This window comes from Cuculus canorus, chromosome Z, assembly GCF_017976375.1.
Source record: "Cuculus canorus isolate bCucCan1 chromosome Z, bCucCan1.pri, whole genome shotgun sequence".
Lineage (NCBI taxonomy): Eukaryota > Metazoa > Chordata > Aves > Cuculiformes > Cuculidae > Cuculus > Cuculus canorus.
Genome location: NC_071441.1, coordinates 10,995,745 through 11,019,190, shown reverse-complemented (window position 1 = coordinate 11,019,190; position 23,446 = coordinate 10,995,745). Strand labels below are relative to the sequence as shown.

At 42.5% G+C, this 23,446-nt stretch overlaps 1 protein-coding gene across 7 annotated transcripts in view; it reads right to left on the bottom strand.

Moving 5' to 3' along the window:
- The window catches only part of KIF2A (kinesin family member 2A), a 59,548-nt gene extending 38,529 nt beyond the window's left edge, over positions 1 to 21,019 (bottom strand). For 2 of the 7 annotated variants that reach the window (XM_054053754.1, XM_054053757.1), the window contains exon 1: positions 20,811 to 21,018. In XM_054053754.1, the coding sequence (XP_053909729.1) occupies positions 20,811 to 20,874 (64 nt within the window). In that variant the 5' untranslated portion in view covers positions 20,875 to 21,018. Of the gene's footprint in view, positions 1 to 20,810 lie in introns of all 7 variants that reach the window. The other 5 variants (XM_054053758.1, XM_054053759.1, XM_054053756.1 and 2 more) reach the window with 5 other exon arrangements.
- Between the last annotated feature and the right edge of the window lie 2,427 nt (positions 21,020 to 23,446).

The following is a 23,446-nucleotide window of genomic DNA, read 5'->3' as shown; positions in this document are numbered from 1 at the left end:
GCATTTTCTAGAGTTGGTATCAAAATCTGAAATGTAAACTTGTTTATGTAAACATTAATTTTATGACAAACTGAAAAATGAACAAGTGATTCAAGAAAGACTATCTTCACACACACCTCAAAAACAAATGAGGAAAAGTAGAGCCTTAGCACTGATACACCAGCTCTTCACTCAGCTTTTTCTAGTGTCTCTCCTTACATGACTAGAATTCACATCACAAGCAAAACTTTTTCAAGGAAGTTGTTCCATTGCCACAGGGCTCAAAATTAATGGAGAAGTTATGTGAAAAGGCTAGTTTTTGTATAAAAATGTTCTGTCATACAGTGTGTGGCATCTGGCTTATCGTCTACTGATTAGAGCAAGCAAAAAATATTGCTGTAAATACAGCAGTACAACATGAACATACGTTAAGCCAACACTACACAATTACTTTAAATACGTTACAATATTCTTACCCTAATCAATACAAGTGAAGAACATCAACTCTCTATTCCCTCTCTTCCTAGTAATCTGACGATAACAAACACAAGAAAGCAAGCACACACATTCGCAGAAATATCAGATATATCCCCTCCGTTGTAAGAGTCCTTAGAGTAGCTGTTGGTGCAGAAAAAGATTTAGGAAGCAGCAGCAAAAGGAAGTGATGAGGGCTAAATAAAACATTTTAACTAGCCCTCAACCTGGGCAGCAGTGCCAACTGATCACAAATAACAAGCTGTACTTAGATCCTTACCTCTAAGCAAACTGAACACATTCTACCTGCAAAACTTCTCAAAAATACCAACAATTTTGAAGCAGAAATCAATGAAAACCATGGCCTTTTCATCTTCCTAATACTTCGCAGAAATGAAAGTTATCAGTGCTAATTATGGATTGATGTTCTCTAAATTACAGTCTGGGTTAAAGTGTTGGCTGACATGTGACTCAAACCTCTTTGCACTCTTCCAAGTGACTCCAGAAATAAAGCTGGAAAAAGACCACAGCTTTCCCCACCTTTCCACATAATTAAAGTGCACCCACTCAAAACAGTATACTTGCACTTCACATGCAAAATTTTTGTGAAGTCTTGCAAATAACTTCGAGATGTAATAATTAACATTTACACACAGGCTCTGGTGAAGGCTATGGAGAAGAAAGGTTCATAATTTCCACTATAAGGCTCAAATTCCTCCCTAGAAACCAGCAGCAGAACCTCGCCCATTTGTGTCATGCTATCATGTGATCATCATGCAGTTGTTTAACCTCTGTCAGCTCAAACCCAGGCAATTATTTTTAGCAGGACCAGGATATGGCAATGTTAACAGACCCAACACTCAGTAAAGGAAATTCCCAACTTATGTTACACCCTCTGAACTTGCCACAGGCTCATAAATGTGTTACATTAGCTCAGGTAGTGGCTGTCAGCTGAGCGCTTAGCTTTTCCAACTGTAGATGTTTCATATATGAATGCAAAAATATACAAATTAACATCTGCTACAGAGCCATGCTGATGACCTCTGCAACAGAACTTGCCCATTCCTTGAAAGACTGCAGCAGGCATTTGTGAAAAAGCCATGGATTTCCTAATCTTATTCAATGTTATTCAAATGTTATCTCATCTAGAGACACCTGCGCATGATTGAACTTCACTGTCTGCCACTTTATATCCAAAAACTACAGTCGCAAAAAGCAGAATTTTCTTCACTTGCTTTTAAAAATCATACAAACCTCAAGTTACATACATAAAAACATGTTTAGGAGAAACACGAAGGTGCAAATCCAAAAGCAGCATTTACCAGAATTACCATGGTCTGGAAAACTGTCTCCTGTGCTGGCTCCAACCCTGGCAATTCTGGTGGAAGGGCTTTTCTGCTTTCACAGAGCTCAGGGAGGTGAAAAATAATCCTCTACTCGCCAAACAATGCCTATACCAAACTTCAAGGAAAAAATCCCATGGTAAAAAATAATGCCAGGTTTGATATCTCAACTGTGGCGATGCCCCTATTCAGGCAATCAGCACTTGTCATGGTCCCCCTGCCTTATACAGACAGCCCTGCTGCTAAGCCCCAAGAAAAAAACGCTAGTTACTAGTGACAGATGTTTTTTTCCACACAACACTAAACATGTTTGATTTTCTTTTGTTTCAAAGTTTAATTTTCCACAAAAAAGTACCCTTTTATTTTCACTATATCAATCACAGTTACACTTCAGTTTTCTTTTATGCAGCCATACAGATTTGTTTTGGTTTTGCCAGTCTTCCTTATTTTCTTGTCTGTTACCTTAGTTATAGTGTTATCACACTGTCAAATGGCCATTAAACACACAGAGTATCTGCAATGTTTCTAAAGCAAGTTTTTATATATTAGATAAAATAATTTGGAGGAATGTAATGGAAGATTGGTGAGGAGGAACTGTAAAACACGCTCAAGTGACCTTGCAGATGGGATGTAGAAAAACACATAAATCATGCTAATAATTGCCTAGACTTGGGTGCTTGACAAGTAGAACCTTTTGTGTTCAGGTAAGCTGAAGGCTTGCTTGTACTAAACCCAGGACCATCCTAGATAGAAAACATGCTTGAGATCTCTGCACTGCTCTGAGAAAGACAAAAGCACAGTGGAAAACTACTCCACCTTTCAGTGATAAAATATAAGCAAAGCAATAGTTTTGGGATTCACATTTTCTACCTAGGAATGAGCTCTGAAGTCCCTGTGTTCCTGCTTGTGTTTCCTCTTCCCAAGTGCTGTTACAGAATTTCCCTGGATCAGGAGGTAATGGAAATAAATTTATTCTTTTAATTTTATCTGTGGCTTTGTGGTTGTTCCCGTACTCTGCCAGTGTTCGGCTCACACAGATAAAAGACATATTTTAGTATTTATTTTTGTGAATGATTCCTAGCTACCAATTAATTTGGTTTTATTTTCTGAATTATCACAACAAAATCAAAGTCCTTCAAATGACAAACATGTTACAACCACATTTTATGATGTCTGTACATGTCTACAACATAACAGATGGGAAATTTGAGAATAGAAACTAACAATACCTAAATCAAGTTTTTACCGTGTCTGCCTTTATACTTCAGCTTTCAATCGAAACCCAACTTACTTTTGCCCCCATCCAGAAAGCTACCAAAGTCAGAAAAATCCCCACCTAAGGTATGTATCTATTCTCTGTGCAAAACCCACACCAAATATAGTGCTTTAGAAAAAAGAAAGTTCACAGATCTTACTGACAGTCTACTAACAAATGGGGGGGAGGGGGAACAACACACAGACATACAGAACTGTGTGTAATATTTAGCTTCAAAATACAACCAGCACATTTAATGTCCGTCATACAGCAAACAGGACACAAGTATCATTTCAACTACCCTTGTATTCAACGCCAAGAATCCCCTCCACCCCAAACCACTAAATTATAATTTGCCATGTCCAGTCTACCTGAATTTGTCAGCTGTTCATAGTAATGCATGTTCTTTAAAGCAGTTATCTAAAGCTGCATCCTAGTGCTGTTGTCATGGCTTTTACTTCTCTAACAATTGTCATATCTCAAATCTTTTCACATTCTGATTCACTAGGTTTTTCTGCTGACCTTTCCTTTTGCAAGCCAATCTCTAAAATTTCCATCTACATTCAAAACAAGTCTCTTGTGTTTTCACCAGTTACACAAATGTTCTTTTTACCTCCTCTCAAGGCAGATCCAGTTTCTTTTCAAGGTAGGGAGCTAATACCCTTTTAAGTAGATTTCAAAGGGCATTACTTTACATTACTGAGAACCTCCTAAAACATCTTTTATTTGCTTTCAGAAGCTTCAATTGCCAGTGAAACCAACGGCAGACATCCCACTGGCTTCAGTAAAGATTTTCAAGAGTATTCCACCACCTTATATTCAGCAGCTAGAGCTACATGCTTCCTCTGCAAGTGCCAGTGTCAGAGCAGGAGAGAAGACTTTTTTCTAAAGCCTCTCAATTCATAAAGAAGTACCACACCACCATGTCCCACAGATACACATATTTAGATATTTATCAAGTTATCTCAGCTGTAGAGTGCCAGTCATCCTATCACTTTTATGAGCAGATAAGTCTCCACATATAATTTAGCCACAGAAAAAGATATTTGGAAGGAAGTACCTGTCTAATCATATCTAATATATACTACCATAAGTTCCTTAGAAATCCTTCAATAAACTGAACGCATTAAGGGGTCTGCCTCTGCTGTTCACCCTAGAAAGCTGACTAGCACCTCGCTGTCAACATAAACAAACTGTTTTACAGATACAGACTGTTTTCCATAGAAGCAGTTATTATTGCCAAATAACAGCAATTCTGAAACTGTACTCGCTTCTTCCCTTGTGACTTGACCATAGTAGTCCATACCTACTTTGTGATTAACTAGAATATCAAGATTTTTCTCCTGTCATTTACAGTCTGTGATTTCCCCATCTATAGCAAAAGTACATTTACTTTGTGCCACGTTTTACCAGTTTTTTCATTCCATACTTCCTAATCATCTTGCATGATAATAGATCTCCACTGAGATGATACTCCCACTTGATGATAGTAATAGAAGTTTCTCAAGAACAATGTTAATTTCTGTGTTATGACCAGAAATTAATAAATGTAATGAAAGCAAAAAGGCAGCCAGCCAGACCCAAAACTGATGCCAGAAGGCATACTATTAGGTAGAAATGATTAGGTATGATATCATCACCTGTCTTAAATACATTCCTGTTCTCGTATTAAACTTCATATGAATAATTTTTCATACCCTATGAAACATTACACTGACATTCAGAGAAACTTATGGCTGACCTTCTTAATGGGTCAATACTGGCAATGCTGTGCAAAGCCTCTCCCATAATGACACCACAGCAGGACCAAGCTCAGGTCAGGTCACATAGCATACAGCTCCAAGATTCAGAACCATCTTTACCTGCTCCACCTCTAGGAAAGTAGTTTCGGATACACAGATTAGAAGCACTTCATCACCTATCCTCCACTGTTTACTACTACTTTTAGTCAAGGCGTTATACAATCCTGGAATGCTTCAATTAGATTTGTAGTTTTCCCCCTTGTTTTAGTGTAGTATCAAGCAGGATGAGCAGTAATCACTTCCAAAATTGTGTTAATGGGATGGCAAAGTGCTCCATGATCTAAAATCCTTTTATTCAGTTATGTTGGTTTTGTCACTGCAGTACCACAGGGGTTATTCTCTTTTTCATGGGGAGGGAAGGCAACCCCTATTAGGATCTATTAGTCGCTTTCAAGTTAGATTCTGTCATGTTCTTAGTAAAAAAAGACGTAACTCATGAACAATCTTCTCACTCTCAAGCAGCGGGCAATACTAGGTTGTAAAAGAAACACCTCAAGTCTCGGAGATCACCTCTGCCTTTTTTTCCAGACAACACCATGGACAGAAACCCTAAGGCAACCGGTATATAGCAGTTAATGTCCACAAAAGCCGTGGGACAGCACTTTTCGTGGCACGTTGCTCACATCCACAGTGCTTAGTGCTCAACCCAGGTCACTCAGCTGTGTCTACAGTAGTAAGTAGCATACTGCAATAGGAATAGATGTGCAGGTGGTGCCAGGGATCAGACATTCATACTGTTTGTTTTGAAGGGAACTGGCAGGGGTCTCGTGCTACAGACTGAATACCCCTTGCTGAAGTGCATCACGTACATATCTGGAGTGTACCCTCCAGGTAAATTTCATCCAGAAGGAATTTCCTGTGCTCCAAGGCCACTTTTGAAGTGAACTAAAGCACAGTACAAGGATATAATGGATGAACAGAGATACATGTTCAACTTCCATTTTTCATTTGAAGTGAAACGCTTGTGTAAGTGTGCCCCTGCGGTCCCAAGTGGCATGCCTAGAGCCCCGAGACCTCTTAATTTTTTTTATGGTTATGCACCTTGAGCTAAACAAAAGTGAAAACTGCACTGCAGCCTCTCATTATGATGATTCTAGAGCATGAGCAGGAACATGTGTTGCACACCCAGGGACATGCATGAGAATATGAAAGTGTGGTGCTTACTAAACACTGAAGGATTGTCAAAGTAGTGGCAGCCAAAACAATGCAGTTCAGGTATCTTCTTAAGAACCAGTCAAGGAAGTTAAGGTTTCCTGTAGGGAGCGGGTCATCTAGTTCACTCCAGATGGGAGTCTGAAAGTGAGCTAGCACATCTGCAATGAGAATTATCTTGGTACCAGATGCTAGGCTAAAATCAGGTGCTAGGTAAATTTATGATCAGAACAGTCCATACCATGAGATATTTTAATACTCTGTATAAGAAAACTACATGCAAACAAGTGCTAATGAAGGAGGGGACTGAGAAAGCTAAGTAAGCACTGGGGTTTTTTTGTGATACAGGCCTTTAAAAACATTAGCTAGAAACTTACATATCATCTTCCTGCCTGATGTTCAGTTACACTCTGATTTATGCTAAATTTGGGGTCTGATCCTTCGGCAGGAATTTTTCAGGTAGTCAGAAGGGCCTCTCAAAAATAGCAGAGTACACAAAAAAGGTGGAAGATGAGCTTCAACATAGACAAAAGAAAGACAATGCACTCAGAAGAAAATAGTTGAAATTATTGGGACTCAGTGATAGAACTGGAACTAGAAGTTACAACATGAGATCCTTCTTCCTTTAGAGAACACAGTTCTCTAAAAACATTGACCCAATATGCACCTACAACAAAAAAGAGAGTAAAATGTAAAACCAAGTGTCATTTCCGAACTTGTCATGGCTTAGCCCCAGCCAGGAACAAAGAACTATGCAGTCACTCGCTCATTCCTCTCTCCCATTCGTGGGTTGTGATAAAAACAGTTCAACAGAAAAGACAAAGAAGAGAAAAGCAACAGCAACAAAGAAAGAATATACAAAGCAAATGATACACAGTGCAAAACACTCATTGCTCAAAAAACCAAGGCTCTGTGCGCTCCTGATCTGGAATCCTGAGCTGCACAGCCAAGCCACAATCCTGAGCTATGATTACTGAGACACAATTACCAACCTGTGAAGCCATGAACGATGGCCCAAGCCAAATATCCCTCTTATATACTGAGCAGAACATCATGGTACTGAATATTCCTTTCGGCCAGTCCAGATCAGCTGTCACTGCTGTGTCCTCTTCCAGCTTCTTGTGAAAAATCAACTCTATCCCAGCCAAACCCATGAAAAAAATATAAGTACTTCAGTGAACCCACATCTCAAGTACCATGCCACTAGTCTTCACACCTCAAAAGTAACAGAACTAGAGCACATAAAAAAAGAACAATAAAGAAGATGAAGAAAATGAAGATATTAAGGTGGGTGAGACTGCTTACTTTAGAGGAACAGACTGTGGGTGGATTTGGTTGTGCTTTACAGCCATAAAGGACAAAATGAGTAAAAACTGTTATCCATCTAATTCTGCAATACGAAAGCCAGCAGCAGTCTCTCAAGGCACACTGGTTTCAGGCAGATAAAAGAAGTAATGTACTTTTCTATGCAGAAACCAGGGTATTTCCCAATCTTGCTTCCACAAGAGGTTGTGGAGGCAGACAGTGTAAGTTGGGTCAGAAAGATATTCAGTTAATTCACAGACAATAGTCTATAAATGGTTATTTAATAGGACCAGGCAGAGTTGTACTTCAAACATTCTAGATATAATTCTGGACACTGGGGGAAGACAAAGAGCATGGACAGAGGCAAGACTTACCTGCTTTCCCTAAATAGCCTCCCCTACTGCTGAGTGGGCTAGATGAACCATAAGTCTGATCCACTTCTTATGATAGTGGTGAGAGTATTTTAAGGAGATGGAGGAATGTCCAAAAAGACAGACCACTTCATAAGCTTTTAAAAAAAAAATTCACTTTCTCAAATTTCTGTAGAAGTCTAATGAAGACAGCGGAAAAAAGTTTTTTGTTCACTTTTCATAAAGTAATCTTCATTTTGTCATATATTCATGTAGCATTTTCCCTTCCAAAGTGCAAAAAGCCCAATCCGAAACAACAATAACCCATCCATTTCCAACATTCCGTTGAGACTGTCCACTGTGCGCTGGTCTCTCTCATGGCCCATATGAAACCCTTCCAGTTCTCAGAATTAAGGAAGATTAAACAATCAGAGCTGCAAATTTTATTCAAATGCGAACAAGATAGTAATGCATGCCACTGCAATATTTTCTGTTCTCTATTACATTTTTCTTTCACTGTGACTGCATAAGTGAAGGTTTTCATTCAAAAATATAACATAGCAAATAACAGAGGTTGTTGACACTTTTTTCCAACAGGAATTAAGATTTTGGTGGACTCAAATGATGTTGTGAACTGTGTCTGCCAAAAGACTGGAATGACTTGGCCAGTCTGCTCTCTCCCTTCCTTCTTTCTCATTTTGTATCTCGCTTGAATAAATGGCAGAGACCCGCTTTTCATGATTTTTTCTGATTTCTCTGAAGCTGACAGAAACTGCCTAGAAACAACAGCTTCTTGCATCACACAGAAAATTTCTGTATCACCTTTTACAGATGTTTTGAACTGATACCATTTGCATTCCATGACCCACTCTGTCAAACAGTGTTTCATTGATTGGAAGCCTTTTCATTTCCCTTACTTTACAAAACTATACTTAGTAAGAATATTTACCATTATTTAATTTATTACTTAGCTGCCAACTATTGCTTCTGGTTAAAAGTCAGAAATTTCTATTTATACAAGTTTAAAGCCTGTATTTTCCGCTTAACAAGGTTCCAAAAGTCCAAAACAACAAGAAAACTCTAAGCAATGCTTTAATTCTTCTCCGTGTCTGACGAAAGCTAATTGTAACTTAAAAGTCGTCAGGCTGTGATTTATATTCACCTCATTCATCAACACCTGAATTCCTATCCTATTAGAAGTCAAAATGAACTGGGAAGTTCAATTCATATAAGTGCAGAAGAATATATTCCCAAATTGAATCAGAAACTCGGAACAGTCCAAAATCTAAGTGTGCAAGTGTCTTTCAAACAAATTCATTTCCATTGTCTCTTCCTAGAGCCAGAGATCCTCACCACTGCATCATTATGCATGCCTGTGCCTACAGCAAACTCTTACAGATTGGTCAGAAATAGACCTCAAACCCCATAGATAGTTCAGCCACAAGGGAAAAGCAGTAGACATCAGTGACTACAAGATGTGTAGCACTGTGCAATAAAAATTCCAAAGCCAAACTACACAAGGGCACAAATACACTATGCACCTTATTTCTAAAGGGAAAATTTAAGTAAAGGTCATGTTTTACCTCCCTCCACTCACAGAATCATAGAATGATAGTTAGGGTTGGAAGAGACTTAAAGACCATCTAGTTCCAACTCTCCTGCCATGGGCAAGGACCTCCCACTAGATCAGGCTGCCCAAGGCCCCATCCAACCTGGCCTTGAACACCTCCAGGGATGGGGCAACCACAACCTCCCTGGGCAACCTGTGCCAGGGCCTCACCACTCTCATAGTGAAGAAATCCTTCCTAATGTCTGGTCTAAATCTGCCCATCTCCAGTTTATATCCATTTCCCCGGTCCTATCTCCACAAGCGTTTATGAGTAGCCCCTCTCCAGCTTTCCTGTAGGCCCCCTTCAGGTACTGGAAGGTTGCTATAAGATCTCCTCTGAGACTTCTTCAGGCTGAACAACCCCAACTCTCACAGCCTGTCCTCGTAGGGAAGGCCCTCCAGCCCTTCAGTTATCTTTGTAGCCCTCCTCTGTACCCGTTCCAACAGTTCCATGTCCTTCTTACGCTGAGGATTGCAGAACTGGACACAATACCCCAGACGAGGTCTCACAAGAGAGGAATAGAGGGGCAGAATCACTTCCTTTGACCTGCTGGCCATGCTTCTTTTGATGCAGTCTAGGATACGGTTGGCCTTCTGGGCTGCAAGTGCACACTGCCGGCTCATGTCGAGCTTCCCATCCACCAGCACACCCAAGTCCTTCTCTGCAGGGCTGCTCTCAAGCACTGAAAACAGGGATTGCCTCGACCCAGGTGCTGGACCTTACACTTGGCCTTGTTGAACCTCATGAGGTTCTCAGAGGCCCACTTCTGCAGCCTGTCCAGGTCTCTTTGGATGACATCCCATCCTTCCAGTGTGGTAACCACACCATTCAGCTTGGTGTCATCTGCAAACTTGCTGAGGGTGCACTGTTAACATAATTGATAAAGATATTGAACAGCACTGGTCCCAATACGGACCCCTGATGGACACCACTTGTCATGCATCTCCATCAGGACTTTGAACCATTGACCACTACTCTCTAAATATGACCATCCAACCAGTTTCTTATCCACAATACTGTCCACCCATCAAATCCATCTCTCTCCAATTTAGAAAGAAGGATGTTGTGGGGGACAGTGTCAAAGGCTTTACAGAAGTCTAGACAGATGACATCTGTCGGTTTACTAATGTAAAGTGTTCACTGCTGCAGTTATCCCATCATAGAAAGCTACCAATTGATCAGACAGGACTTGCCCCTGGTGAAGCCATGCTGGCTGCCATTAATCACCTCCCTGTCCTCCATGTGCTTTAGCATAGCTTCTAGGAGGATCTGTTCCATGATCTTCCCAGGCACAGAGGTGAGGCTGACAGGTCGGTAGTTCCCAGGGTCGTCTTTTCTACCCTTTTTAAAAATGGGCACAATGTTACCCTTCTTCCAGTCACCAGGGACTTCTCCTGACTGCCATGACTTTTCTAATATCATGGAGAGTGACTTGGCAACCACATCTGCCAATTCCCTCAGGACTTTAGGATGCATCTCATCAGGTCCCACAGACTTACGGATGTTCAGGTTCTTCAGGTGGTCACAAACCTGATCCTCCTCTACTGTGGAAGGCGGTCTACCCCCCCCCCCGTCACCATCTTGCTGTCCCATGACCCAAGAGGGGCGAGGAGAGCAGTTATCGGTGAAGACTAAGGCAAAAAAGTTAAGTACCTCAGCCTTCTCCTCATCTGTTGATACGTGATCCCCCTTTCCAGTCATCAGTGCGGGTACGTTCTCTTTGATCTTCCTATTTTGACTGATGTACCTGTAGAAGTCCTTCTTGTTGGTCTTTACTTCCCTTGCCAAGTTCAGCTCCAGCTGCACCTTGGCCTTCCTGACTTCATCCCTACACAACCGGGCAGCGCCTCTATACATGTCCCAGGTACCCTGTCCCTGCTTGCACTGCCTGTGCAGTTCCTTCTTCTTTTTCAGTTTAACCAGCAGGTCTCGACTCAGCCATGCCAGTCTCTTCCCTTTCCTGCTTGATTTTCTATATATGGGGACTGAGCGCTCTTGCGCCTTGTGGAAAGCTTCCTTAAATATATTCCATCTCTGTTCCACTCCCTTGTCTCAGAGGACCATGTCCCAGGGGGTGCTACCTAACAATTCCTTGAAAACCTGGAAGTCTGCTTTCCTGAAATTTATTGTCCTGACTATAGTCCTCACCTGTCCCATATCCCTCTGGACCTTGAACTCCACCAGTGCATGATCACTGCAGCCCAGGCTGCCACCGATCCTAACGTCACTGATGAATTCAATTGCACTGGTGACCGTAAGGCCTAGTATTGCTTCTCCTCAGGTAGGGGTCTCTATCAGCTGGACTATCTTCGATGTACTCCAGGAGTCTCCTGGATTGCCTACAGCTTGCTGTGCTACTTCTCCAGCATATGTTTGGGTGGTTGAAGTTTCCGAGTAGGATGAGAGCTTGTGAGCACGAAGCCTCCTGTCATTGGAGGAAGAAGGCTTCATCAGTTGTCTCTCCTTGATCGGGTGGCCTGTAGTATACACCAACCATAAGGTTCCCATTGGTTCTTCCATCTTTAATTTTTACCCACAAGCTTCCAACCTGTTTGTGGCTACTCTTCAATGACAGCTCATGCATTCAGTGTGTTCATCTACTAAAGACAACTCTTAACATACTATCCTTTAAATAACAGAAGACACTGAAAATACTCACGCTTTTGATACCTGGGATTACACAGACCATCAGTGCCTGACGGGAGCCGTGAGACACTCAAACTTGCACTTGACAAATCTTCAACGATAACCTGAAAGCAAGTAACACTCCCCTCTGGGAAAAGTATGACCACCCACTGATAAACATGAAATCAAAGTAAAAGATTTTTGTTATCTGCAAGTTGCCTGAAGCCACTTTGTTACTGTTTGGGATTGGACGGTTAGTTTTACAACTGAATCTAGACTGTAATAGAGTCATCAAAAATCTTCTAGGTGTTCTTCTCATGTGCATGATGCAGTGTAGTACACAAATTAATTAAAAAAACATACTTGATACATCAAGTTCATTTTCTTTCCCAGGAAAGGTCATTCTAATGTAATTTTTCACACAGCTTGATTACCTTTTCTCTAACAGATATAAAATCCAGCAAAATCCAAAAGCTAGCAACAGCTAAATTCAAAGACAGCAAAATTAACTCCATGGAAAACTCTTCAACAGGGAAATGGCAACGCTAGCTCTGTACTTCCTGCGGGTGCTCTGCTTCCCAGGAGCAATTACCAGGTGTGGACAAGAGTGGCACAAGAGAATAAGGTCTAGCCCCTTATTCTGCCTTCAACGGTGGCTCCACTTGAGAAAAGCTTTCAACATGTCCAGTGTACTTCAATGACTTGTAGTAAATCAGTGGTTTACAGATATTCTAAGCCACAAAAGACCTGTTTATCATGTTACCTTCTGGAGACATAAATAAATCGCATTTTCAGGGTATCAAACGATGTCAGCACTGTGTCATGACTAAACACTCACAACTTAAGTCAAAGCATCCCTTTACAGAGGTCAAAGGTGTAGGAAAATCATGTCAATCACCTGTCTATCTCTATATTGGGAACACTGTAGCAAGCTATAAGCTTATTAATTGTTTGAATGAAAATTAAAATAAATAGTACTCAAGCAGCAATACAAAACTGTGAACATTTTAAGGAAAGGAACAAAGACAGATGAAGAAACAGCACATGTGCCTGTACATACACAGGATGAAGAGATTTGAGGTCAGAGCTAAGAGCAGTTTAAAATAACCTAAATCTGGATGACTGTAGTTTTAGTTCCCTGATTTCTCTCACTTCCCTACAACACATCTAACTATAAAAATAACACAAATGCAGTGGATAGACAAAAGTAACCCAGAGTCAAACATCTTAAACAGCTGCAGAGTCACACATCCATAAAAATTAACTGCAGCACACTTAGTTACAGTAAGTGTCCAACAGCATCAAGTAAATTTAAAATTCTCTTTCAAAATCCAGGAAAAAAAAAAAGATCCAAACAACATAGCTAGGAACATTTGGTTTAGTGTTTATGTTCTGTTCAGTACTGAGAACGAATTAAATAAAACCTCAAATCCCAAGTCAAAAGAAAAAAAAAAAACAAACAGAGGTTTGGAATACACAAATACAAGGAAATTTTTAAAAATTACAAAGATCTGTAATTATTCCCTCAAAAAAAAAAAAAAAAACCAAACCCACACAAATACTTGAGAAAAGATGCAAGTGGTAAAATGCAAGAACATACATAGGGCTTTCAAGCTAGCAAAAAGAACCGTTCATATAGCTGAAAGCATGTTAGTGTTTCTAAAGTAGATGAACTGATATTACAAAAATGTATTGCAGTTCCATAAAAACCTTTTGCTCTACATCTGGACATACATACTGAAACCATCTATGCTTCCAAATAATTTTAACTATGCTACAGAGGCATAATGAGAAATTGACTGCTAAAAGCCAACATAGTCTTCAAAGCTCTTCAGTTTAACATTACAAACACCTTCATGCCTGATCATGTATTTTGTTTACTACACATTCTCACAACAGGACAAAGTCCAGACTGCTCAGTAGTCCTTCCTCTGAACTTCCATATCTTAATTTTTGCATTACATAAGAAATTTAACTTAACTGTGAAAAGTTAACATAAACCTTTACCAAAAGTCATGCAATTCTCTCCCTCTACAGACTAAACATACTGTCAACAATTACAAAGAAGAACACATTTTAGTGTTTACCAGGGGCTGACCACAGCATTCTCTTCCTGGTCCCAACTCCAGTCATACCATAGAGTGCAGAAGAGAACATAATCCAAACAATGAGATGAGAAAAAAAGGTGTATTTAAAAACAAATAAAAAAATAAAACCTCCACACTTTATGATCTAAGCAGTAAATGTTTATAAAGGAAGAACTAAAACAAGAACAAAGCAATTAAGTGAATTTATTCCATTCTCTTAGTTATTTCTTAAGAAATAAAAAAAATCACAGTGGCACATTCCACATGTGTCAAACCAAAAAATATGCTATAGAATACTTTTGCAATGAAATTACTCTTCAGTCAGGCACGCTTCTTTCCACCTCAACAAGGTGGTAACCTGTGTTTGGTGCCACAGCAAAGTTTTCAATTCATAAAGATGTAAGAAGAAAAGGCAAGTAAAACTGGGCCCAAGCAACACACCACCACAGAGTGTGGGTTTAAAGAGCAAGAACTTTGCCAAACGAACAGAAACAAAGGACGGGTTCCCTCACAACATGATTAGAGGGGAAAGAAGATACAATACAAGCTGTGTAATCCTGGTAGCCACATCCAGCTTTGACGACATTAGAGCTAGTATGTTATGCTGTATTAAACACACTTATGGAACAAAGATGAGAAGATTAGAACTCTACTCTTGTCATTCAAAAGCTATTTATACAAAATACAGAAGGTCTACATAAATATCTGAGAATCTACAGGTTACAGTGAAAATCCACTTAGTGCATAACAAAAGCTGAACACTTAGAAGTGATTTTGAAAAGGACACAGAAAATTCAACACATCCTCCCCGCTAACACGTCTGTAGGAACAATCCCAGAAACTCTGGGTAAACACTATGAGAACCTACACTGGATATATTAAGCCTAAATGTTAGACCCATTAGCTTGACCAGCAATACTGGACTTGAAAACCTGCCTGTGGTCTAACCACTATGGAAAGACAAAGACACATTGTGTCCATATAGCTTACACAGGGATTAGGTAATTGAGTCAAATATTTAAATATGATAACAAAAAGGTCTTCATTACAGGGAACAGATGTATGGCACCAAAGGAAAAAGTAAAAGCACATTACCACTTAAATCTATACTCAAGCGCTTGTAAAACACGGTGAGTACCCAAAACCAAGCAGAATTTCCACAGCAGCATTGTACCTTCTATCCTGCTATAAAATCATTGTTGCTTTTGGGAGTTGTACGTAGAGATCAAAATCATTATACTGGACCACCCAGAAGACAGAGGACACTACAGACCTCTCAACTCTGTGAAACAAATTTCACAGAAGATGAGCTTTAAAGAAACAAAATTACAATCCTAACTGCATACAGAAATTAGTTTAATTTGTGTTTGAAGGTAAAACAGTTATCATGATGTTTCAGCAAGTCTAAGAAGAGAGGAGCTACCAGTAGGTTTTTGAAGTAGATGGATTATCTTTGACTGTGACCAGTTCCAGCTGCTTTAGAGACAAGTGAAGAGAATTCTTAAGTAGGCGATTACAAAATAGCACAGCCACAGGCAAGATTTCTTCCCATATCATGTTAGTTGGAGATTATTTAAACAACAGACAAAGGAAGAACAGAAAATACCTTCTATGGTGGTGTACTTTTTAAATTTTAAGTGTAAAACTTGATATTCCTGCCATCCTAAAACTCTGCTATGCTTCTAGCCTCCATCTCCTCCAGTAACAAGATTCACATGATAACTGTACCCAGCCTGTTCTCCTTTATCAGTTTTTCTCTTTCAAACATTGACAGCTCTCCTGGTTTTGTATTATGAAAAAAAAAAAGTGGGCACAAACTCACGCTCTTTCTTTTTTGCACCATTTTATGGTTAACCCCTAAAAACTGAGCATTTTTCCACTGCTGAAAGTTCCGTCAAATCTTCAGTCACTCTTCTTCCAATTACAAGAACGTCCCTTCTCCTCATGCCTGATACATTACTTCTGACACAGTGAGATCGGAATTTTACTTCCCTCCTCGCTTTCAAAATGAGCAAACATATATTTAATTCCTCTGTCTTTCTAGGCAGCATTTTACATCTGCCAAAAGAGAGAGAATAGGAACAGCCTGAGGAGGAAACGAACACAACACAATTTGACTGAAGAAGTGAAGGAAAAATACCAATCAGCCTACTATAGGGCTGCAGGACATAACAGAATTGTCCTACTTCAGCAAAAGACTGAATTTATGGGGTAAAAAAGGAGAGATATTCTTTCACCAAGTAGTTATAAAGGTCTTCATCATCATTAATAGGACAACGCACAAGAAGTGCAGATAAAGGGCTAAGCTCACACATAAGGTGGTGGGCTATTATCATGTGAGTGAAGTCAAAAAATACCTGCGTTTAGACCTCAACAAGGAGCACCTTCTGGACAGGACCATCACAGCATCTATACAGCTACCTTCTGGATCTCTCCCATGCGATAAGGCATGTTTTTCAGGCTTGGAAATACATTCCATTATTAGAAATTCACAACCTGAAACAAAGGGAGTTCTTTCCCACTTCCAAGATAGATTACCAACGCATATTTCAAGCAACATAGATAAATTATCACAGAATCACAGAACCATGGAATGGTTTGGATTGGAAAGGACCTTAAATATCATTCAGTTCCAAACCCCATGCCGTGGGCAGGAACACCTTCCACTAGATAGGGTTGCTCAAAGCCTCATCCAGCCTGGCCTTGAACACTTCCAGGGAGAGGGCATCCACGACTTTCCTGGGCAGCCTGTTTCAATGCCTCACCACCCTCACAGTGAATAATTTCTTCCTAATATCTAATCTAACGCTCCCCTCTTTCAGCTTAAAACCATTACCCCTCATCTTATCACTGCACTTCCCGATGAAGAGCCCCTCCACAGCTTTCCTGTAGGCCCCTCTTTAAGTACTGGAAGGCTCCATGTCTCCCCAGAGCCATCTCTTCTCCAGGCTAAACACCTCCAATTCTCTCAGCCTGTCCTCATATGGGAGGCACTCCAGCCCTCACATCATCTTCATGGCCTTCCTCTGGACCCACTTTAACAGGTCAATGTTCTTCCCGTGCTGAGGGCTCCAGAACTGAATGCAGCATTCCAGGGGAGGTCTCATGACAGCAGAGCCGAAGGAGAGCCACCAAATCGCCTCTTGTTCAACCAGCTGGTTACACTTCTTTTGACACAGCCCAGGGTATGGTTGGCTTTCTGGGCTGCAAGCACACACTGCTGGCTCATGTCCAGCTTCTCATCCACCAGCACCCCGAAGTCCTTTTGTTCAGGGCTGCTCTCAATCCATTCTCTGCCCAGCCCATATTTGTGCTTGGGACTGCCCCAACGCAGGTGCAGGACTTTTAACTTGGTCTTGAAGAAACTCAAGAGGCTAGCGCAGGCCCACCTTTCAAGTCTGTCCAGGTCCCTCTGGATGGCATCCCTTCCCTCCAGCATCTCAACCGCGCCACACAGCTTGGTGTCATTAGCAAACTTACTGAGGGTGCCCTCAATCCTGCTGCCCAAGTCTGTTACAAAGATGTTAACTAACACTACTCCCAATACCAACTCCTAAAGAATGCCACTCGTGACTAGTCTCCACTCAGATATTGATTGAGCTATTCACCACAACTCTTGAGGGTAACTATCCAGCCAATTCCTTACCACCAAGTGGTCCATCCATCAAATTCAGATCTCTCCAGTTTACAGACCAGAATGTCATGTGGGACAGTGTAAACGTTTTGCACAAGTCCAGGTAGATAGTATCAGTTACTCTTCCCTTATCCACCAATGCTGTAGCCCCATCGCAGAAGGCCAGCAAACTTCTGAGGGATGATTTGCCCTGAATAAAGCCACGCTGGTTGTCACTAATCCCCTCCTTATCTTCCATGTGCCTTAGCAGAGTTTCCAGGAGGAATTATACTGAAATAAGTAGTGAATTTCTGTAGCAGAAATGATTAAAAAAGCCAGGTTATTTTACCACTTAGAATGCTCTTACATCACATGAACATAACAAGACATTTGTACCCATGTTTACCCACTGAGAAAAAACAGATACACAGCAAGCAGCCCTGCAGCGTCAGTCCTTGAAAATGTTGGGTTTTATCCAAGCACTGGTTTTCGTGTGGTTTTGGCCATGGTTCCTAACAATGCCTTTCATTTGCACAACAACTATTTTCTATTCAGTCCTATAAGAAATCTCTCAAGAAACACTTCAGCCTAATTAGAACTTGTCAAAATGACAAAATATGTAACTTTTCCAGAATGTTCTGGTCTAATTCTCACATTTATTGTGTTTTGCATGTCTTTGCAATTTTATTGTAGCAAACACGTATGACTTATAACATTGATGTTTGACCAAAAAAATGCTATTCTGTTAGTTTTTCTTTTTATTTAAAGAAAAAGAGTTATCTGGAATTAATAAAAGTCTTCCTTAAGAGAAGTATTTAGCATAACTGGTGGACAGATGGGAAAAAAAACATGCTTTTTCAAATGATCCCATAAACAAACTAAAACCTTGCTCTTCTCTGGATTCAGCAAAAAACCAGATGAATAAGGAAACTTTAAAGAATTACTAAATCTACCTCTCAAGATAACATTTAGCTTTAGAAAAAAGACTCTACAGACAAGATAACACGTAAAAAAGGCTCAGACCAACACATTGCTCTCCAAAATGCTGTATGTTTTAATAGTGCTGTATGCCAAGGGTAGCTGGTATGATACATTGTTCTGATTGTACCTAGAATACCATTGTGGGTAGAGCAGACCCAGGTAGATCTCTGCTATCAAGCCTGAAGATCATATGTGAAGACTTCCGCTTCACCCTGGCTATGTGTTTCCTACACACCAATACTCTTGGGGTGACAGACCCCTCTGCGAGCTATGGAAACTCACTAACCATATACAAAACTAGCACATCTGGAAGTTTTCAACTGTGTTTGCTGTATCAGATCATCAATTGCTGTATTAAATCATCAGAAGAAAAAAAATCACCAGCCACATCGGATAGGAGAGAGAGCTTATAGGAATCAGACAGCTGACAGAGGAATAGATACTAAAACCCTCCTCTTGCTGGAAGCAGCTAGGTTAACTTTGATTGCCTGTGCAACCACAGCTCAGGTTGTAAACTTACCTTCCGAAAGGCAATGCAATCTAGACCTGGTTCTTCTTCAGGATCTTTCTCAAAATGCTCCCTTCCACATACCTATGACAGTTTCTCCTGCACTTTAATCGGAAGAAAATGACACAAAACCACAGCAGCCTGAGCCAAGACAGGGTACCTCCTTCTCTAGTCCCAACAGAAAAATCAAGGAAACCTCAAAATACCCAGAGCCTGCTAACTCTGGTATGACACTGCAGTCTGGTTGCTCACACACGGATAACACAAATGCTCTAAATCCTACAGTTTGAGCAATTGCTGTAAAGGCATGTAAAGACCCTAGTATATTACTTATGTGCAATACATTCAATGTGCTGCATCACACGTGTTAGTGCAAGCCATTAACAGTAATGAAAATAAGCATTGTTATGTTCAAGAGTTACTGTCCTCACTTCTGACACTAGAAGTGTGCAGAATCCTGCAGAGAGAGCGGGGAAGAAGCAGCAAAGCACTCCCACGCCTTATTTTCCAAAGGAATACAAGCCAAACAGTAACATTTATTAGAAATCCACACAGACCTAAGAAAAACAGTTTTACACATTAGTACAGTGAGGTTTAATGAAAACTCAGATAGAGATCCACAGGAGTCACACAAATAACTGCCAGACCTATCAGATTCTCATGTGACACACAAGACATTAAGCACAAATTGAGGGGTTAGGTTTAATACAGCGTCCAGCCAACATCAACCATTATTTTACTGCAGGGTTGAACTGCAGTATGGGACACAAAAAAGACAAGCTGCAAAAAGCTTGTCAGCTACTTGCTTCCTGCCTCATGACAAAACCACACCAGCTTCAGTGCCTTTGACCTCCAGAGCTTTATTCCCTTAGAAACATCTGCTTATTCTTGAGCAAGCTCATGAACCCCTGTGAAAAAAAAGACTTTCCAGAAAATCCCAGCAGAACCCCACCCCTGTTTAGAAAGCTCCACAGATCTCACAGAGGCTAAGAACAGATGACATATTCCCACCCAAATTAAAGAGCTGAAGTCACGAGTGGCCTGCCATTGATTCAGCCAGTGAACTTCCCATTTCAGTTCTCTCCTTCCAGATAAATATTAAGAGTTAGCAGCCTAAATCTGACACACACGCCTCCCTTATTCACGTGGATTTCTAGACAGCACCATACATCCTCCTGCCAGGAGACGCCGAGCTAGAGGAGAAACACTGGATCCCCCACAGAGAAATAACAACTCATAGGCATGACTCGCAAGCGCTCTCCTTATATTTTAATCATAAAGAACACCTGAAATAACAACATCAAGCCCTTCGTCAAGTGATGGAAACGTCCAAAGGCGTTTCTGTCAAAGCACACCATCGTGTTGGGTGTTTGTGGTTTTTTTCAGAACGCGGCTCGTACGGCAGATCAGCCGAGAAGTTATTTCTCTACATTAAAGGCCCTCCCTCCATCACCATCTCATCCCTTCCCCGAAGGCCCTCCCACCTCCCTGCTCAAACCTCCCCGGGCTCTGCTCTCCTCCCCACCCACGCCCCTCTCTCCTTTCCCAGCAGATGCCACCGGCAAACACCCCCCACTCCATCTCACCCCATTCCACCCCATCTCACCCCACCCCGCCCCCCCGCTCCCCTGACAACCGCAGCGCGCGCCAGGCCCGGCCCCTCCCAGGCCCCGCGCACACAATGGGCCCCGCGCGCAGCCCCCCCTCCCCGCCGCCTCACACTCACCATCGCTGCGCTTGATCTCCACGTAGATCCCTATCTGGATCTTGCCGAAGTTGGCCGCCGCCATCGCTTCATGGGGCAGCCGGGGAGCTCCGAAGCGCTGCCGTCTCGGCGCTCGGAGGATGCGGGGGGGCTGAGGGGAAAGGGAGGGAGGGACGGGCGGAGAGAGGGAGGAGGGGTAAGAGAGAAAAGGCGCCGGCCGGATACAACGGGCGCTGGCGGCGGCTGCGCATGCGCGCCCGGGGCGGTGTCACGGCGGGAGCGGCGCGGCGGGGGGGGGGGGGCGGGCGCGCGCGCGCTCACGCACTGCCGCCCGTCGCTCCCCCTCCCTCCTTGGCGCGGTGTCCCCGCCCCGCCGGAATCATTGAGCGATTTGGGTGGGAAGGGACTTAAAGATCATCGAGCTCCAGTGCCGCTGCCGTGGGCGGGGACACCACTAGACCAGGCTGCCCGAGGCCCACCCAACCTGGCCTTGAACACCTCCGGGGATGGGGCAGCTACAACCTCCGTGGGCAACCTGTGCCAGTGCATCACCACTCTCATGGTGAAGAAATTCCTCCTAATGTGCAGTCTAAATCTGCCCCTCTGCAGTTTACACCAATTCCTCCTCATCCTATCACTACAAGCCTTTGTGAACAGTCCCTCCCCAGGTTTCCTGTAGCTGTTTCAGGTACTGGAAGGTCACTGTAAGATCTCCTCTGAACCTTCTCCAGGCTGAACAACCCCAACTCTCACAGCCTGTCCTCGTAGGGAAGGTGCTCCAGCCCTCTGAACATCTTTGTAGCCCTCCTCTGGACCCGTTCCAACAGCTCCATGTGCTTCATATGTTGAGGATTCTGGAACTGCACACAATGCTCCGAATGAGGTCTCACAAGAGCAGAGCAGAAGGGCAAAATCCCCTCCCTCGCCCTGCTGGCCACGCTTCTTTTGATGCAGCCCAGGACACGGTTGGCCTTCTGGGCTGCGAGAGCACATTGCCGGCTCATGTCGAGCTTCTCATTTATCAGAACTCCTTCTCTGCAGGGCTGCTCTCAATCACATCATCCTCCATCCTGTATTGAAACTGTGGATTGCCCCACTCCAGGTGCAGGACTTGCACTTTGCCTTGTTGAACCTCATGAGGTTCTCACAGGGCACCTGCGCTGCGCTGCCCGTGGGAGGGCATGGCTCTGCTTGGGGAAGAGCTCATCCGAGCTGCCTGTGCCAGCTTCTGCCTCTTGGACCTGACCCCAGCCTGGGAATGCACACACGCCTGTGTGGCACCAGATGGTGAGTGAGCTGCTCTGAAGTTTTAATGTAATAGCTTTATCTACCTGCTGTCTGCTCGCATGGCTCCAGTGTGCAAAGTAGAGCAGTTTAGAAACAGTCTTTGTGCTCCCCAACCTGCCACCAGCTCTTGAGCCCAAGGAAGGCCAACAGCATCCATCCATCTTCGCCTCATGACTGCCCCATGCCTTTAAACTTAAATAAAAACCAAAATACATCTCATGTTCCTCATTTCCCTATAGTGGTGCCTGTACTTCAGGCAAACCACTCTGTTAAACGCTGTCCTTTGTATTTCTCCTCCGAGGGCAGTCCCTGACATGATCAAGCCACAACAGGTTGAAAATTGTCCTTCCTGCACAGCTTCCTGGTCACCTTGAGCAGCATCACATTAAATACCGTTAACTGCACAGCCTCTTCTTTCCCAGTAAAGACAGTCTGCTAAAAATAATCCCCCAATCCATGCTTAAACGGGTAATACATAATGACAGCTGACACAGTGCCACCCCCTGGGATCTGCGCCCTCCCACCCAGCCTGTCACCCTCCCTGCCTCACCTCCTCCTTTCCTTCGGTGTCAGTTTCATACTGAAACCAGTGGTAATACCCGAGAGGTCAAAATCAGGAAATTATGACTCCCAGTTCCTACAGGCTTTATATATACACATATATGTGTTTCTGTGTCTGTGTACAGAGAGAGAGTGGCCCTGCCAACAAGGACTTGGGTGTACTGTTGGATGCAAAGTTGGACATGAGCCATCAATGTGCGCTTGAAGCCCAGAAAGCCAGCTGTATCCTGGGCCTCATCAAAAAAGCATGGCCAGCAAGTTCAGTGAGGTGATTCTGCTCCTCTACTCCACTCTGGTGAGATCCTACCTGGAGTTCAGCATCCACCTCTGGAGTCCTCAGCACAGGAAAGACCTGCTCGAGCAGGTCCAGAGGAGTGCCACATCCAGAGGGATGGAACACCTATCAGGAAAGGCTGAGAGAGTTGAGGTTGTCCAGCCTGGAGGAGAGAAGGCTCTGGGTAAGCCTTTTTGCAGCCTTTCAATACCTTTAAGTAGCTTACAGGAAAGGCTTTTTACAAGGCCATGTAGTTGTATGAGAAGGGGCAATTGTTTTAAACTGAATACTGGTAAATTTATGTTAGATGTTAGGAAGAATTTTTTTACTGTAGCAATGATGAAACACTGGAACAGATTGCCCAGATAAATTGTAGGTGCCCCATCTCTGGACGTATTCGAAGCCAGGTTGGTTGAGACTTTGAGCAACCTCATCTAGTGTCCCTGCTCATTGCAGGGAGGTGGAACTGAATGGTCTTTGCAGGTGCCTTCCAATCCAAACCATTCTGTGATTCTGTATCCAAACACATAGTAGA